General features: G+C 42.7%; 1 protein-coding gene across 6 annotated transcripts in view; it reads left to right on the forward strand.

The window, feature by feature from the left end:
- Window positions 1-4,069: 4,069 nt before the first annotated feature.
- Window positions 4,070-19,706, forward strand: part of USE1 (unconventional SNARE in the ER 1) — a 91,755-nt gene continuing 76,118 nt past the window's right edge. For 2 of the 6 annotated variants that reach the window (XM_056518090.1, XM_056518091.1), the window contains exons 1-2: window positions 4,095-4,261; window positions 8,572-8,621. In XM_056518090.1, coding sequence (XP_056374065.1) covers window positions 4,160-4,261; window positions 8,572-8,621 — 152 coding nt within the window. In that variant the 5' untranslated portion in view covers window positions 4,095-4,159. The other 4 variants (XM_056518095.1, XM_056518094.1, XM_056518093.1 and 1 more) reach the window with 4 other exon arrangements.

The raw sequence follows: 19,706 nt of genomic DNA on the forward strand, positions 1-19,706 counted from the left end.
CTCCACCTGCCAAGGCATTCACGCCGAGAACATCGCAGAGATTACAGCACTTGTTTCCATTGGCCCGCCGCAGTGCGGAACCAGCAGCCAGGGTGAGACTGTTCCATTCATTCTATACAAACTGTGAGCGAATTCATCTAATGCCACTCTAACAATTGTGTCATCATTTGAAACATCTACAATTTTTTTGCCGGACTAACGGTCCAATTCGGAGCAATATCCATGGACTATTCTAGAATTCTTTAGGTAGTTGCTTCAACATCTATCTGTCATTTGGGCCCAGTGACAGTTTAATATTACTAATGCTCTGATCTTTTAACTACTATTTTATATTGATATTTCAGTTTTTTATTAAAATTTGCATTTTTTTCAGAAACCATCTGTCTCATTTTTTATTCATTGTGTACCCAGTAGGGTGATATTCTTGAGGTGTGGTTAAATTTGCATAAATTAGAATATGTCACGAAAAAACAATCTCGGAATCAGAATGAAAAGTAAAAGCATCCCAGAGTTATTAATGCTTAAAGTGACAGTGGTCAGATGTGCAAAAAAATGGCCGGGTCCTTAAAGGGGTACTCCGGTGAAAACCTTTTTTCTTTTAAATCAACTGGTGGCAGAAAGTTAAACATATTTGTAAATTACTTCTATTAAAAAATCTTAATCCTTCCAGTATTTATTAGCTGCTGAATGCTACAGAGGAAATTCCTTTCTTTTTGGAACACTGATGACATCACGAGCACAGTGCTCTCTGCTGACATCTCTGTCCATTTTAGCAACCATGCATAGCAGATGTATGCTAAGGGCAGCATGGTGGCTCCGTGGTTAGCAATGCTGCCTTGCAGTGCTGGGGACATGAGTTCAAATCCCATTAAGGATAACACTAAATAAAGCGTTATTAATATTATAATAACATCAGCAGAGAGAACTGTGCTCGTGATGTCATCAGAGAGCATTCCAAAAAGAAAAGAATTTCCTCTGTAGTATTCAGCAGTTAATAAGTACAGGAAGGATTAAGATTTTTTAATAGAAGTAATTGACAAATATGTTTAACTTTCTGCCACCAGTTGATTTAAAAGAAAAAAGGTTTTCACCGAAGTACCCCTTTAACCCCTTCATGACCCAGCCCATTTTCACCTTCAGGACCTGGGCATTTTTTGAAAATCTGACCACTGTCACTTTAAACATTAATAACTCTGGAATGCTTTTAGTTATCATTCTGATTCCGAGATTGTTTTTTCGTGACATATTCTACTTTATGTTATTGGTAAAATTTCACTGATATTTGCATCCTTTCTTGGTAAAAAATCTAAAAATTTCATGAAAATTTTGAAAATTTAGCATTTTTCTAACTTTGAAAGTCTCTGCTTGAAAGGAAAATGGATATTCCAAATAAATTACATATTGATTTACATATACAATATGTCTACTTTGTGTTTGCATAAAAAATTTGACAAGTTTTTACTTTTGGAAGACATCAGAGGGCTTCAAAGTTCCGCAGCAATTTTCCAATTTTTCTCAAGATTTTCAAAATCGTAATTTTTCAGGGACCAGTTCAGATTGGAAGTGGATTTTAAGGGTCTTCATATTAGAAATACCCCATAAATGACCCCATTATAAAAACTGCACCCCCCAAAGTATTCAAAATGACATTCAGTAAGTGTTTTAACCCTTTAGGTGTTTCACAGGAATAGCAGCAAAGTGAAGGAGAAAATTCGAAATCTTCATTTTTTACACTCGCATTTTCTTGTAGACCCAATTTTTTAATTTTTACAAGGGGTAAAAGGAGAGAAATCACCCTAAAATTTGTAACCCAATTTCTCTCGAATAAGGAAATACCTCATATGTGTATGTAAAGTGTTCGGCAGGCGCAGTAGAGGGCTCAGAAGGGAAGGAGCGACAATGGGATTTTGGAGAGTGAGTTTTTCTGAAAGGGTTTTTGGGGGGCATGTCCCATTTAGGAAGCCCCTATGGTGCCAGAACAGTGGACCCCCCACATGTGACCCCATTTTGGAAACTACACCCCTCATGGAATTTAATAAAGGGTGCAGTGAGCATTTACACCCCACTGGCGTTTGACAGATATTTGAAACGGTGGATTGTGCAAATCAAAAAATGTATTTTTCATTTTCACAGACCACTGTTCCAAAAATCTGTCATACGCCAGTGGGGTGTAAATTCTCACTGCACCCCTCATTACATTCCGTGAGGGGTGTAGTTTCCAAAATGGGGTCACATATGGATATTTATTGTTTTGCGTTTGTCAGAACTGCTGTAACAATCAGCCACCCCTGTGCAAATCGCCTCAAATGTACATGGTGCACTCTCCCTTCTGGGCCTTGTTGTGCGCCCCCAGAGCACTTTGCGCCCACATATGGGGTATCTCCGTACTCGTGAGAAATTGCATTACAAATTTAGAGGGTCTTTTTTCCCTTTTACCTCTTGTGAAAATGAAAAGTATAGGGCAACACCAGCATGTCAGTGTAAAAAATTTATTTTTTTACACTAACATGCCGGTGTAGACCCCAAAATTTGTAAGGCAATTTCTCCCGAGTACGGCGATACCCCATATGTGTCCCAAAACTGTTGCCCTGAAATACGACAGGGCTCCAAAGTGAGAGCGCCATGCGCATTTGAGGCCTGAATTAGGGATTTGCATAGGGATGGACATAGGGGTATTCTACGCCAATGATTCCCAAACAGGGTGCCTCGAGCTGTTGCAAAACTCCCAGCATGCCTGGACAGTCAATGGCTGTCCGGCAATACTGGGAGTTATTATTTTGCAACAGCTGGATGCTCCGTTTTGGAAACAGTAGCGTACCAGACGTTTTTCATTTTTTGGGGGGGAGGGGGGGCTGTGTAGGGGTATGTGTATATGTAGTGTTTTTTACTTTTTATTTTAGGTTAGTGTTAGTGTAGTGTAGTGTTTTTAGGGTACAGTCACATGGGCAGAGGTTAACAGCAAGTTTGCCGCTGGGAGTTTGAGCTGCAGCGCAAAATTTGCGCCATCTCAAACTTGCAGCACTCACTGTAAACCTCCGCCCATGTGAGTGTACCCTGTACATTCACATTGGGGGGAGGGGGCAAACATCCAGCTGTTGCAAACTCCGAGCATGCCCTTTGGCTGTCCGTGCATGCTGGGAATTGTAGTTTTGCAACAGCTGGAGGCACACTGGTTTGGAAACACTAAGTTAAGTAATAAACTTTCAAGTGTTTTGCAACCAAACTTAGTGTTTCCAAACCAGTGTGCCTCCAGCTGTTGCAAAACTACAACTCCCAGCATGCATGGTCTGTCAGTGCATGCTGGGAGTTATAGTTTTGCAACAATTGCAACAGCTGGAGGCACTGAGTTAGGAAACGGACAATGTTTCCCAACTAGTGTGCCTCCAGTTGTTGCAAAACTACAACTCCCAGCATGCCCAGACTGCCCAGGCATGCTGGAAGTTGTAGTTCGGCAATATCTGAAGGATGAAACCCCCCGTGGTCGCATGGTAAGATGGCTGGCTATCAGTGATAGCCACCATCTTTGCGGGTGCTGCGGGGTGCCGCGAGTAGCGGCAAAAATATTCATGACGTACCTGTATGTCATGGGTCGGGAACACCTTGCCACTTATGACGTACAGGTATGTCATAGGTCGGGAAGGGGTTAAAGTAAAAATAGGCTGGGTCCCTAAGGGGTTAAAAGTAGTAAAATAAAACAAAACCTATAGAAATTGTGTATTGTTTCATATGGTTTTTTGTTTTATTTTACTTTACTTTAGATTTTGTTTGTGGTGAAATGATTGATGTCATTACAAAGTACAATTGTTGGCTCACAAACAAGCCCTCATAGTTCTGTAGGTGGAAAATTGAAAGCGTTTTGGCTATTTTGACTGTAAGGAGGAAAAAAAAAAAAACAAAGTGCAAAAATGACAAATCCAAGTAATAGGAGTGAAGGAAACTGGATATGACGCAAGATGGCGCTCGTTTCAAGCCCCCCTCACTGTCCAAAGCTCACCCATTACTAGCGTAAACAATGGAGGCCAGTGACGTAGCTATCAGACATCGCACACGTCATGAGCGTATACGCACCGACCTAATCTCCGCCTCATGTAAGATGGCGCCTACGTCAAGATGTGATGCGGCTTTAGCTGCGTCTCCACTTCCGGGCCAGCTCACGGCCATGGCGAAGTCCAGACTGGAGCTGAATTTTGTGCGGCTTTTGTCTCGGTGCGAGGCCATGGCATCTGAGAGGAGGGATGAGGGAGAGTGGAGGCTGGAGAAGGTGAGAGCAGCTGTGCTGGGATAGACTGCCGCCTTTCCTCTCTCTCTAGTGGGCTGTATTGTGGGCAGACATGACAGGGCACAGCCTGGCATCACAGTGAGATGGACCTCAGCCCTGCAGTGTTGGGCGCATGGAAATAAAGCTTATCAATGAAAAGTTCAGAAACTTTCTTATGCACTGTATTACACCTGATGGGATTCTTGCAGATCCCTGCTTGCTGTCAGTGAATAATATTCAGTGAATAGCCTCTGGGTGATTATTTCCCAACCAGGGTGCCTCCAGCTGTTGCAAAACTACAACTCTCAGCATGCCCAGACAGCCTTCGGCTGTCTGGGCATGCTGGGAGTTGTAGTTTTGCACCAGCTGGAGGCACCCTGGTTGGAAAACACTGCTCTGGGTGGACATAGATTTTCTTTCACTGACATCAAACAGGAATCTTGAACACATGTTTTGAAAGCACAAAAGGACTGTTTGCATATTTTTTTCTTTGACTTTTTAGGGTACGTTTACATCCGATTTGTCTGCACAATTGTAAACGTACAAATTGTATGTATAGACCAGTGTTTCCCAACCAGGGGGCCAACAGCTACTGCAAAACTACAACTCCCAGCATGCCTGGCCAGTGAAAAGAGCGGGGTTCTGCTTGGAAATGACTTAGTGTGAATGGGCCCATATTTTATACCAGAACCTCACAGATTTATGACCAGAACGCTCACATTCTCTTTTAGTGTCTGTTCACACGGCAGAATGTCCGGAATGTTCCGCACGGACATTCTACTGCAGCAGAATCCCATTGATTTCAATGGGATTCTGCTGCAGTAGAATGTCCGTGCGGACTCTACTTGGGCGGGCTCTTCTTGGCTGTCCGCAGCAGATTTTCCGCGGTGGAATTTAGGCTGCGGAAAATCCTCCACAGTTCCTACTGACTTCAGTGGGGCTTGCGGCGGATTTTCCACAGTGTACATTCCGCCGCAGAATATCTGCTGCGGACAGCCAAGAAGAGCCCGCCCACTTTCAAATACGCAGCGGAAAACCTGCTAAAAAATCCACGCGTGTGAACGTACCCTTATAGAGGGACATTCAGCTTATTTTACACCGTATGCTTCTTGGCTCAAAATACAGGCCGATGCTGAAGTGGATCTTAGACAAGTGTTACGAAATGCCCAAAATTTTGTTTTTAGCCTAAGCAGAAAAAAAAAAAAGTTACACATGACCAGACTTTCTGCCGACTTTACCCTACTGGTATGCAGAAAAAGTGGAACATGTACGTCATAAATAGCGCTCTCAATCTGTGCACTATTATTACTAATGTATTTGCATCAGACAATTGGCGTAATACTTTGCTATACCACCCTCATACAGCTCTAAATCTACTGCTTCCCTTTACACCGTACGTGGCATAACTTTATACAGATGCTAGTGCTGGAGGCCCCATAAAGAATGAATTGAGCACTGACTACTAGAGATGAGCTAACTTACAGTAAATTCGATTCGTCACAAACTTCTCAGCTCGGCAGTTGATGTCTTTTCCTGCATAAATCAGTTCAGCTTTCAGGTGCTCCGGTGGGCTGGAAAAGGTGGATACATTCCTAGGAAAGAGTCTCCTAGGACTGTATCCACCTTTTCCAGCCCATCGGAGCACCGGAAAGCTGAACTAATTTATGCAGGAAAAGTCATCAACTGCCGAGCCGAGAAGTTTGTGACGAATCGAATTTACTGTAAGTTAGCTCATCTCTACTGACTACCAATCCGTTAATTTGGGGAATATTTGTCCTCTATTCTTGGGATCTGTGGGGACCCCAGCAGGTGTACCCTAACTGATCATCTATCTGGGCTGCCCAGACTGCTGCAGCAGGAAATTGTTGCAGGGAGCCAGGTTCTGGAACACTACGATTTACTCTGAAATGCTGCAGCAAAAAAGTGGCTGGGACCCAGGTAACTAGTCAGTGAGTATTGCATCTCTCTATATATACAGATATTAAAAAAAAATAAAAATAAAATAAATAGTGTATATTAGTATAAAAAAAAATAGTGTATATCAGTATAGGTGACCTTTATTTGGCCTTTTATCCCCAAGTCATGTGATTTCTGTTGATGAATTGGGGTAAAAAAACACCAATATGCATGCAAATATGTAATTTATATTTCCCTATTTGTTGGCCAAAAAAGACAAAAAAAAAAAAAAGACGAGTATGGTGGTTTTGGGGGCATTTTTTATTTATTTATGTATTTTATTTATTTATGCTGTCTGTTTTTAGCCTTAGGCTTTTTTCACACTGCCGTTAGGACACAGCAATGTGACGGCCGTCGGGAGAGCCGGGCAGGATAGCAGGAGAAAAATTGCTGCTGGTGCCGTCTTTTTCTTCCACTATTCATAATAGTAAATGGGAGCTGTTGGGACCCATTGTTGCCCATTGCTCCCCATCATGAGAAAGTCAGAAAAAGAGAGACTTTAACGGTCGTCTCGACGGGGAGCAATGGCAGTGTATATGGGGCCTAAGCCTACTAGCCCTAAAAGTCTAGATTTTTCTATGGCATTTTCTTGCATAGCAAATAGAAGTCTGGTTTCTTTAGGTAGCAAGGCCACTTCTATTTGTATCAGTCTTGACATTATACCTGTTGTATTGTTGTTACGGGTTTGGTTTTTGTACTTAGGTGTTCTCCAGCGGCTGCCTACTGTGTGGTATATAACAAAACAAACCTTTACTTACCTCCAGTGCTCCCTCAATGCCTCTAGTGTCCTGCTTCTTGAACAACAGCCTGGTGTGTCGGGCCCTTAAAGCACCTGAATCCAGTGTTTCACGCTGCCACTCAGCATATCGCTGGCCACAGTGATGTCTCGCCTTGGCCATCGATTAGCTGAGCGGCAGTTTGACACGGTGCTTTCTTGGCCAAACAGTCACACTGCAGCTCAGTAAGAGGATTACTGCAGGGGACTTGAGCACCGGAGGCATTGTGGAAGTGCTGTAGATAAGTACAGGTTTGTTTTGTTAAATACACAATGGCCATAGTTTTGACCTCCCCAGCTGCTGGATAACCCCTTTAATGATGTCCACTGGGTTTTCAGAATGTTGACTGGCAATTTAACTGAACAGTTTAGGGTAGGAAAAAAAGTTTTTAGGGTACAAACACACTATATTTCTGCCCCTGTTAATCTTATCCATCGTCATCCTGCCGGAAACAGAATGCCGGCGTATACTGTTAACAGGAACAGCAGACCCCATTCACTTCTATGGCCGAAAGGAGTCTCCTACTGCAGTGGTTCTCAACCTTTTTGCCTGGGTACCCCTTGACAGTTCATTCCCAAAAAATTGTACCCCATATTAGAGAAATTTTGTTATGATTATAGTATAATTCATATGCTTTACTTTCCACTATAACAGGCCCCCTGTTCCTCTCCCTATCTCCCCAGTCCCCCAATTTACAGGTGACATCTTCTCTAACCGGAGTTGTTTACTTTTCTTTTCTTCACTATCTGGCCTAGACTGCCATTAAGATTTCTCACATACAAGAAGACTTCTCCACAGAACCAGCCAAACAAACATTTTAGGCTCCTTTCCGCAGTACAATACCCACCTATTTACAAACTCCCCATGTTTATTGTCACACACAGGAATAGTACCCACTTTGCATCCCCATAAAGTTGTTAGGCCCCCTCTGTGCCCCCGAATATAGCTGTAGGCCACCATACTGTCCCGCTTTGGTGCTCCCCTGCTCCTGTAGTCTGGGGATCTATTTCTATGGCTCATAGCAATAGGTCCCAGGTCTGCAGGGGCAGTGGAGCAACAAAGCTGATGGTTGTTACTGGCCACAGCAGCCCAGTGCCCGCACTTCCCATTTGCTGTCCTCCTGCTCCACTCCATAGTGCAGTGACATCAGCCTACAATTTCTTTCATAGTGGTCCAGACCAGTAACCAGTGGCTGCCATTACTGATTTTTCTTCAAGTACCCCCTGGAGAACTGTTAAGTACCCCTGGGGATACTTGTACCCCAGGTTGAGAACCACTGACCTACTGACTCTTTTCAGGATGTATGTGTATTAAAGCACAACATGCCCCTGTTATGACCCAGTTTAAAATAGCACATCCCGATCAGAGTCACTAGAGGTGACTGTGTTCAGCTAGAGAAGTAAATGGGGTCGGCTGCTCCCGTTAACAGTATATGTTGGTGGGATGCCAACAGATATAATTAACGGGCAGAAACCTAGTGTGCTCGTACCCTAAGTCACAATAAATGTTGTAAGGACTGTACAAAAAGAGAAGACTACAATAATCTATTAAACGTGTCCCATCACTACTTCTTTCTTGCAGTTTGTTGGTGCTCTTGAAGAAATGCTTACTTCAATAAAGAAGGACTCCAGGTATTGTGTCCAATGTCTATTCATCATCATTTTTACGATCTTTCTTGGGCCGCCCCCCCGCCCCCCCCCCCCCCCAACTTTTGCTATAGAGGAGTGTGGCTATATGTTACAGGGGCATGTTCTATGTGATGTGATGTGTATACAATGGGGGCTAGATTAGGGGTTTCTCCTGAAGGGACAAGCTCTTTAAAAGGAACATGTGAAGATGCAAAAAAAATAAAGATACTGCACTTGTATTTCCAGTGGAAAGCGTATTTCTGCATATGGCACACTTCTCTGAAATGTTTGCCATAGTTAAGAAGGTTATGGTATGTGCCAACACACTTTGTGAAGTTTCATATCAGAATATTGTGGTTAATCAGAATATACTGGCACATTTCTAACAAATAGGTTACACATGACTTGCTTTTAATTGAATACAAGCAAAATATTAACTTTTAAGTAAGGTTGTTTTGTGTTTTTTTTTTTTAATCATATACCTGCTTGGTTGGACAAATTCCATCCCCACAATAACGTCATTCTAGTAAATGCTTCCTACATTGACCTACGTATATAGGGGGAATCTACGAAGACCTGCGTTTCACACACCAGTCTTAAGTAAATTCACACTGTTGTTCTTTCAGCAGATTTATTAGGATGCGCATTCCTCTTATTAAACCTAGCTCTTTAGCGGCTGACCATTTTCCGCACTTTAGGGTCACTGTGGATGTTTTATATGTTTGACCATGTCTGTTGTTTCTTTCTCTATTGAATTCATAAGTTGTAATAAATCTGACGGGTGCTTAAAGGAGTATTCCAGAATGGGAAAATTGTACTCCATACTTCCAGCAGTAAAACAATAAAGAGGTACATACCTTCCTTCGCTCCCCCAGTGCCTCCGGTAACCCTCTCCGTTCTCCGCCGCGATCCTCTTCCTGGTTGCCGGTGGTCGGCGAGTCATACTGCGCTCAGCCAATCATCGGCTGGCGATAGGCTGAGCGGCTGTGTGACGTTTTCTGGGAGGAAAACGTCACACTGCCACTCAGCCTATCGCTGGCTGAGTCGGGACTTCGCTCTTGCCGGTGATTGGCTGAGCGCAGTATGACTCGCCAACCACCGGCAACCAGGAAGAGGATCGCGGCGGAGACCGGAGCAGGTTACCGGAGGCAATGGGGGAGCGAAGGAAGGTATGTACATCTTTATTTTTTTTACTTCTGGCAGTATGGAGTACAATTTTCCTATTCTGGAGTACCCCTTTAAGCCACTCTACTTTTGTGTTGAGCTCAAGGCACATATTGTTGTGCGAACCAATGGCTGGGGCTAATGTGGGACTTCTTTAAAATAGAGTAATGTATGAACAAAAGGTGAGAGACTACCCGATGGGCGCCTTCCTGAAAAAAATATATGATCCAGGGAATACTGGAGATCTGTGTCGTCTATCAGGCATCTTTAAGAGGAAAAATCACAGCAACCACAGGACTTCAGAGGAGTTGTTGTTGCAACATCCATCATGGCAGTTGGTCGATGACCTCATGACAGTTGGTCGATGACCATTCAAGCTGTAGACACGGAGTAATTCACAGTCTATTGACACCAACTAACTCACAAGTTGTCAGGTCAGATTCACAGAGCACCACTCGCACCGGAGATCCCGAGCCTCCGACATAAAAGACGCACGGATCCCGGAAACTCGCAGGGCAAGGACGCGGTATGCGAATACTGACCGACAAACTGCAAGTAATAGAAAGCAAATTAATTAATTTGAGTCGTCTGCAACCACGCCGGGGCCATGAAGCCACGCGCCGAGCGAATCGCGGCAGAGTGGATAACAATGCAGCGATCACAGGGCGCGCCGGGACAAGACCGCAGCGTGTGTATACAGACGCATACAATAAAGAAATGTGTGTACAGAAAAATTATAAAAATATACTATGCATGATTTTACTTTTACAGATGGCATGGTGGATTACAACTAATATAAGGCAAATTCAGAAACAGGTGTATATAGTATGAACAAACACAGATGGACCAGATCTTCCTCTATTTCACTGTCTCTATGCAGTCATTGAATCCATATGGGATTAGAGTTTGGAGCTTGTGAATCCAAAAGGATTCCCTATTAATTAACTTTTGGTATCTATTGGGTGTATTTAATGGAATGGACTCCAAAATGATTAATTTTAGTGATTCTGTGTTTTTATTGTGAACATTGAAAAAATGACTTGACAAGCTATGAAGTTAAAATCCGTGGGTTATGTTCCATCGGTGTTTGTTCATTCTGGCCCGAACGGTTTGAATAGTACAGCCAATGTATTGCATATTGCAACCACAAGAAATTAAATAGATTGCATAGTCCGTATCAGAACTAAGGCAGCCCTTTACTTTGAAGATAGAGTGTGTCTGATTTGATATAAAAACATCAGTTTTGTTGATCCAGTGACAACATAGGCATCGGTTCTTATTACACGGGAAACATTCAGATTTACATGTTATAATGTTTTTAATAGTGGACCCTTCTGTAAATCTACTAGGAGCCAGAAGATTAAATTTTTAGAACATCTATATGTCACTTTTGGGAACTAACTGTTTAAGAATAGTTTTTATTGTGAACATTGAAAAAAATGACGTGACAACGTATGAAGTAAAAATCTGTGGGTTATGTTCTATCGGTGTTTGTTCATTCTGGCCCGAATGTCACATTTGGAGTTTTGGGAACTAACTGTTTAAGAATAGGATCACTTTTTATTTATAATAAATAAAAAGTGATCCTATTCTTAAACAGTTAGTTCCCAAAAGTGACATATAGATGTTCTAAAAATTTAATCTTCTGGCTCCTAGTAGATTTACAGAAGGGTCCACTATTAAAAACATTATAACATGTAAATCTGAATGTTTCCCGTGTAATAAGAACCGATGCCTATGTTGTCACTGGATCAACAAAACTGATGTTTTTATATCATATCAGACACACTCTATCTTCAAAGTAAAGGGCTGCCTTAGTTCTGATACGGACTATGCAATCTATTTAATTTCTTGTGGTTGCAATATGCAATACATTGGCTGTACTATTCAAACCGTTCGGGCCAGAATGAACAAACACCGATGGAACATAACCCACGGATTTTTACTTCATAGCTTGTCACGTCATTTTTTCAATGTTCACAATAAAAACACAGAATCACTAAAATTAATCATTTTGGAGTCCATTCCATTAAATACACCCAATAGATACCAAAAGTTAATTAATAGGGAATCCTTTTGGATTCACAAGCTCCAAACTCTAATCCCATATGGATTCAATGAATGCATAGAGACAGTGAAATAGAGGAAGATCTGGTCCATCTGTGTTTGTTCATACTATATACACCTGTTTCTGAATTTGCCTTATATTAGTTGTAATCCACCATGCCATCTGTAAAAGTAAAATCATGCATAGTATATTTTTATAATTTTTCTGTACACACATTTATTTATTGTATGCGTCTGTATACACACGCTGCGGTCTTGTCCCGGCGCGCCCTGTGATCACAGCATTGTTATCCACTCTTCATGGCCCCGGCGTGGTTGCAGACGACTCAAGATAATTAATTTGCTTTCTATTACTTGCAGTTTGTCGGTCAGTATTCGCATACCGCGTCCTTGCCCTGCGAGTTCCCGGGATCCGTGCGTCTTTTATGTCGGAGGCTCGGGATCTTCGGTGCGAGTGGTGCTCTGTGAATCTGACCTGACAACTTGTGAGTTAGTTGGTGTCAATAGACTGTGAATTACTCGGTGTCTACAGCTTGAATGGTTGCTTCTTTTCTTCATAATCCCCGTTTACACTCTGCGGCTTTGCCCCGAGATCCAGGATCTTGGATTAGAAAAGCGATGTACGCGGTCTGTGTCCTTAGAGGATATTAACCCCTAATGAAGTACCTCTTTATATATAATATATCCTTTTGATTTAATTGGTACATGTTACTGATTTTTAGATTGCTGTTATATGTATGCTATAGGATATTGAGAGCGACATGTATTTTATGTAATGTTCATGTTTTATTTATATATTTTTTGTATATACAACTTTTTTATGTAATATAAAGGGTTAACACATAGAGGTATTTATACCCCATGAGAGCCCAATCCTGTTATGCCTGAGGAAGCTGCGCATGCGCAGCGAAACGCTTTGCATTCAATAAACCTGCCTTGATTTTATGCCACTACTTCTCCTGGCTCCTTCATCCAGCGCCGACATCTCCTACTCCCACGGTCTATCTCCTAGCTTACTAATACAACTTTGTTAGTCGAAAAATAAGTTATGGGTCTTAGAAGGTAAGGAGGAAAAAAAACGTGAGCCAGAAAAAAAATGAGCTGGGTCATGAAGGGGTTAAAAGATATCTTGTAAGCTTTCTCATGACATATCCATTAACTTGATAGCATTATAGCCCGTGGGTGACAGATGCCTCTGTTAAGCATTGATTTAAACACATCCGCTACCCATCAGTAATTATGGGTCATAAAGGCTATTGAAAAGCTCTTGATATATCAGTTAAATGGTTGTCTGTTATTGATGGCATATGATGCCTTGGGCTAATATGGCATTCTGCAGTGGATAGATTTTTTTTTTTTGTCAGGAACCAGTCGTTGGGAATCTGTCAGCTGTATTTGCTGCTAAGAGTTGCAGATAACTGTTAGGGTACATTCACATGGGTGGATTCTTGCTACAATTTTAAGCCACAGCGGAAATTCTGCAGCAGACTACATTGACTTCTAAATCTGTCTTTTTGAATGTTCCCTTAGAGTATAAAATGAAACTGTATGTGTCCTGGAGCTGATGATGGTTTCAAAACTTCTAAAACTACCTTTTTATTTTTCAGACAAATGTCTAGGAGTTGGGGTTGAGCTGCTTAAGTGCCACACTCACCATTACTTTTTGGCTGAGCAATAAAAAGGCAATTTGATAAGTTTGGCAACCACCATAAGCTCTATGAAGGGTACGGTTTGCTTATATTCCCTAACAGCTATCCAATCGTGTCTGCAGTAAAGCCCTGCTTACAGTAATGAGGTTGTTGCAGGCGGGAGCGGATGGTCACAAAACATACAGTGGGTCTTGCACAATCCCATGCAGTCCTGCAAACCTGTGAAATGTCACAGGGGGCCGATGAAATGGCACCAGGGTTATTATGTCTAAAAGCTGTGACAAAATGTTTGCGGGAGCCGGAGGGATTGAAAACACATGTTGGGGCGGGAGTGAAACACACAATACAGTGTTTAGCATTATTTGCATGAAATCAGAAAACTCTTGTAAACTTTAGTTTCCTTGTTTATTATCATTTCAGACTAACCAGGTCTTTCTGTATAGAAGTAGAAAAGGGAGAGACCAAAGGACAGTGCCTTGTGAATTACCCCAATAGTACAGTGGAAGAGTGGGTTTTTTTCCCTCTAGCAGGAGGGAGGCGCAGGCTCTATAGAGTAGCCGCTCACCTTAAGCATATGGGAAATACGCATATCACCTAGTGCTGGGCGATATACCGGTTCATACCGAATACTGTTTTTAAAATTCTGTGCAATATAAATTTTTCCTATACCACAATTCCGGTCGGGCCCCTCCCCCCTTCGATTCACCTTCATACGTTCCCCCGTTGCTACGGTATCGTCCTCACTGTTCTCCGCTGCAATATTCATTCCTGGGGACGGGAACGTTACAGAGCCGTCAGCGTATCACCGGCCGCAGCGATGTCCCGCCTCAGCCGGTGATAGGCTGAGCACACTGTCATGTAAGGAGCCGGACCCCCGCGATCTCCGTGCAGCTCCCGGCATTTTGTGCCAGGGGCTGCTCCCGAGCCGGATATGTCACTCCACACCACCTCCCATAGACATGAATTGCGTCACATCACGTCTCCGGCTCGGGGGGGGATGGGGTGTTCCGGGGGTGGGTGTCACCCGTGGTCAAAGGCTGTCCAGGCATGCTGGGAGTTGTAGTTTTGCAACATCTGGAGGCACCCTGGTTGGGGAACACTGGTCTAACATGTTATCTAGTTGCTTTTTAGGCCAGGTGCTAACTTTATAGAATTGCTCCAGTATTCCACTTCAAAATCCACCTGTGTGAAAATATATGGCATTTCTGCAACAAAATAGGAATGCTTCTTCTAGCTCTCAATCTGATGTGACTCAAGATAGAGGAGATTTAGAACTTTGTGTGATATCATGTTCTTAGTGAATGTCATGTGGTGTCTATGAAGTCATGTTCCCTGTGATAGTATTCTAACTGCCACTGATGTTCTATACACCACAAAACAATCATCACAGTATTTATCACAAACAGAAAATATTTATTGAAAAATTCAAGAAATAGATAAAATAAACACAAAAAGATGCCACTCATCCCACTGCCCACAAGAAAATACACAACACCCCTAGGGAGAAAAAAGGAAATGAGAAGTATAAGAGGGTGAAGGAGTATATATATATATATATATATATATATATATATATATATATATATATATATATATATATATAACACCCCAGCTGGAGAGGGCATGCAAAGATAAGAGTCCAACAGTTCAAGAATGCATAAAAAGGGAACAAAAGCATTAAAAGGACATCAAAGACAATAAAAAGCAACCCATACCAAAAAAGACCAGCCACGATATCTGCCATGAATGATTCTCACCCAGGAGTGCGTGTAACCCCAACACACATTTCACTCTGCTGCGCTTCATCAGTGGGCGTGTTGTGTATTTTCTTGTGGGCGGTGGGCAGGGTGCCATTTTTGTGTTTTTGTTTTTTTTTTTTCTTGAATTTTTCAATAAAGATTTCATGTTTGTGGTAAATACTGTGATCAGTGTTTTTTGGTGCATAATATAAGTATTACTGCACAATACTCATAAATGAAGGTGTTGCTCATAAGTTTTTGTTATATATTTGCCACTGTCGTTCTGTATATTAAGGAACAACATGGGGGAAGTGGGTGGGGTTTAGTGCTAAGAGGTGTGGCTTTTTGTGGTCTCACACATATACTATAGTTTAGAGTTTCATGTAAATTGCAGTAGAAGTAAACTCATAGCAGGCATACATTTCAGTTTTATGCACATGGGCGGCCACAGATGCGTGAGGGCATCTTTGTATTAAGACTGCTATGTAAAGTGTAGTCTTTATAAATTTTCCATTATCTTGAAGTAAAATGCCAGTTCCAGATTAAGGTGCAGATATATTGATAACTATGTGAACATTCTTGCTTGCACCCAAAGGCAGCCAAGGCACCTGTTCAGACTAAGCATGTATTCTCAGTGGGTAAAGTAATTATTATTTATATAGCGCCCTTGCTTCCAGGGCACTGTACATTTGTTAGGGGTTAAAAAATATAACACGAACGCAGGTACAGGGAGTATTGATCTGTAGAAACATTGTGTGTTTTTCATATTTGATAAAAGCTCTTTGTAGCTTTACAACTACATTAGGGAGAAGTAATGCTATGGTCTATTCTATGATTTGGGACCAGGGGGTCAAGACTTGATGCTGCGTGCATCACGATGTAGAACGGAAATCCAGTGAGAGATGTGGTGCTGCTTTGACATTGCTTTTGTTGGGTACAATTGCAGAGCGATATTGACAGAGGGCCCTACCTGTAAATGCTTAAGATCTACACTTTAGTGGTGGTAGGATTGTTGTATGTCATAGGCTTTTTTCTAAGAGATGGGTCTTTAAGTTGCTTTTAAACGTCTTTATGATGGCTGAGAGCCGGATGACAATTTGTGTTGCAAAGTCAAAATCTCCAAAATGGACTGGGGATAATTAAGGCGTACCTGTCAGATCCCCCAAAAAATATAAATGTAACAGTGATTTGATTCGTCACGAGCTTCTCAGCTCGGCAGTTGCTGACTTTAGTCTGCATAAATTAGTTCAGCTTTCAGGTGCTCCGGTGGGCTGGAAAAGGTGGATACAGTTCTAGGAGACTCTCCAGCCCACTGGAGCACCTGAAAGCTGAACTCATTTATGCAGACTAAAGTCAGCAACTGCCGAGCCGAGAAGTTCGTGATGAATCAAATTACTGTAACTTCGTTCATCTCTACTGACAATGTACATATAATTTTTATGACTCTATCACCTATATTTATTATAAAAATACCTCTTTCATTAGCTCAGTGTTAGAAATCCTCTCGGGAAGGAGGGGTGTCCCTCGTGGTGGTGGGAGGTGATTGGCGGATCTGCTCATGCATCTCTTGTCCATGACTTGTGGACAAGCTGCTACTGCTGCAGGACTGGTTAGTGCCCCAGTAGGTATGGGGACCCCCAGTGTTGGGATTTTCAGGGGCCATTTTCTTTATTAAATATTTAAAAAAGAAAGTTTAAACAACCATATTACAAAATATCTTTAATTTCCATCAGTAACAACATATAAAAAGTTTTTGTATCTGACAGTTCCCATTTAAAAAAGGCTCAAAGAAAAGCTGTAAAATGAAAGATATTATGGGCTGCACCTTTGCACAAGGTTTAACCTCTTGCAGGGCTGTGGAGTCGGTAGATAAATGTTCCGACTCTACAGTTTTTTTTGTACTTCCGACTCCTACTCCCAAACTCCGACTCCTCTGTATCAATATGCAAATGTATTTATAAACTCTTACAGTTGAATCCAAGGAGCTGTTCCACCAAGTTCTTCTAAGCTCTTCTAGCAGACAAAGGTAGTTGGGCAGAAGCTGCTGCCTTCTGCTTTTTGTGTGCTGATCTGCTGCTGAAGATAGGGCAGTGGGAGTATCCAGGAAGGGGCATTTATTATAAAACATGATTTCCCTAGTAGAATCCCATAGTCATGTTTAAAGTTTAAGCTTATAAGTGTTTATAGCCTTAGCTGAATGGCAGCAGTTTTTGCAATGGTTTACAGCTTCAGTCTTGAACTATTGGCCCTCCATTCCCTTCACTTATACAAGTGTCTTTAGTCCTGCAAAAAACATATTTACTTAATCCCTTATCAGTGAGAGGCTAGGTTACCCATGGGTTCCCTGTAACAGCAGAACTCAACGCTATGGAAAGTATAAGTATTGCCACTCCTAATTGTGCGTTGCGTGCCATATAGTGAAGCACATGAAAAGCATGCTTCTTCACGGTCACTTAACGTGTTTGTTTTGCGGTTACGTGAGGCACTGCATGCATTGGTCTTTATTCTTACAGTAGAGAAGTTATTTATTATAACTGCAGCATAGGGGGGTAACACGAGGGGACCGGCAGCCTTACCAGATCTAGCGGCGGGACCGAGGAGCAGCGGCAGGACCGGCCACGTGGACGAGCAGCGACGGGACCGGCAGGTGAGTATATGGTCCTCAGAAGCAGCAGTGAAGATCTTCACTGCTGCTTCTAGGAGTCTGAAAACTACAACTCCCAGCATGCCTAGACAGCCTTTGGCTGTCTGGGCATGCTGGGAGTTGTAGTTTTGCAACACCTGGAGGGCCCCCGTTTGGAGACCATTGTATAATGGTCTCCAATCTGTGCTCTTCCAGCTGTTGCAAAACTACAACTCCCAGCATGCACTGACTGTCCAGGCATGCTGGGAGTTTTAGTTCAGCAACATCTGGCCCTTCAGATGTTGCCGAACTACAACTCCCAGCATGCCCTTCAGCTGTCTGGGCATGCTGGGAGTTGTAGTTTTGCAACAACTGGAGACACTCTGGTTGGGAAACATTGTCTGTTTCTAACTCTGTTTCCTAACCTGTGTGCCTCCAGCTGTTGCAAAACTATAACTCCCAGCATGCACTAACAGACCATGCATGCTGGGAGTTGTGGTTTTGCAACAGCTGGTGCCCCCCCCCCCCCCCCCCTGTGAATGTACAGGGTACATTCACATGGGCGAGGCTTTTACAGTGGGTTTCTCGCATCTTGAGATGCAGCAAATTTTGCGCCGGGAAACTCGCTGTAATCCCCCGCCCATGTGACTGTACCCTAAAAACACTACACTACACTACACTACACTACACTACACTACACTAACACAAAATAAAATAAAAAGTTAAAAACACTACATATACACATACCCCTACACAGCCCCCCTCCCCCAATAAGAACGTCCGGTACGCCACTGTTTCCAAAGCAGAGCCTCCAGCTGTTGAAAAACAACAACTCCCAGTATTGCCGGACAGCCGTTGACTGTCCACGCATGCTGGGAGTTTTGCAACAGCTGGAGGCACCCTGTTTGGGAATCACTGGCGTAGAATACCCCTATGTCCACCCCTATGCAAATCCCTAATTTAGGCCTCAAATGCGCATGGCGCTCTCACTTTGGAGCCCTGTTGTATTTCAAGGCAACAGTTTAGGGCGACATATGGGGTATCGCCGTACTCGGGAGAAATTGCGTTACAAGGTTTGGGGGGCTTTTTCTTCTTTAACCCTTCATGAAAAGGAAATGTTGGGGTCTACACCAGAATGTTAGTGTAAAAAAATTAAATTTTTTTACACTAACATGCTGATGTTGCCCTATACTTTACATTTTCACAAGAGGTAAAAGGGAAAAAAGCCCCCCAAAATTTGTAACGCAATTTCTCCCGACTACAGAGATACCCCATATGTGAGCGCAAAGTGCTCTGGGGGCGCACAACAAGGCCCAGAAGGGAGAGCGCACCATGTACATTTGAGGTGATTTGCACAGGGGTGGCTGATTGTTACAGCGGTTTTGACAAACGCAAAAAAAACAAAACCCCACATGTGACCCCATTTCGGAAACGACACCCCTCACGGAATGTAATGAGGGGTGCAGTGAGAATTTACCCCCCACAGGTGTCTGACGGATCTTTGGAACAGTGGTCCGTGAAAATGAAAACTTGTACAGCCCACTGTTCCAAAGATCTGTCAGACACCAGTGGGGGGCAAATGCTCACTGTATCCCTTGTTACGTTCCTCAAGGGGTCTCGTTTCCAAAATGGTATGCCATGTGTTTTTTTTTTTTGCTGTTCTGGCACCATAGGGGCTTCCTAAATGCGACATGCCCCCCGAGCAAAATTTGCTCTCAAAAAGCCAAATATGACTCCTTCTCTTCTGAGCATTGTAGTTCGCCCATAGTGCACTTCAGGTCAACTTATGGGGTACCTCCATACTCAGAAGAGAAGGGGTTACAAATATTGGGGGGTATTTCCTGCT

Source organism: Hyla sarda, chromosome 1 (assembly GCF_029499605.1).
Source record: "Hyla sarda isolate aHylSar1 chromosome 1, aHylSar1.hap1, whole genome shotgun sequence".
Classification (NCBI taxonomy): Eukaryota; Metazoa; Chordata; class Amphibia; order Anura; family Hylidae; genus Hyla; species Hyla sarda.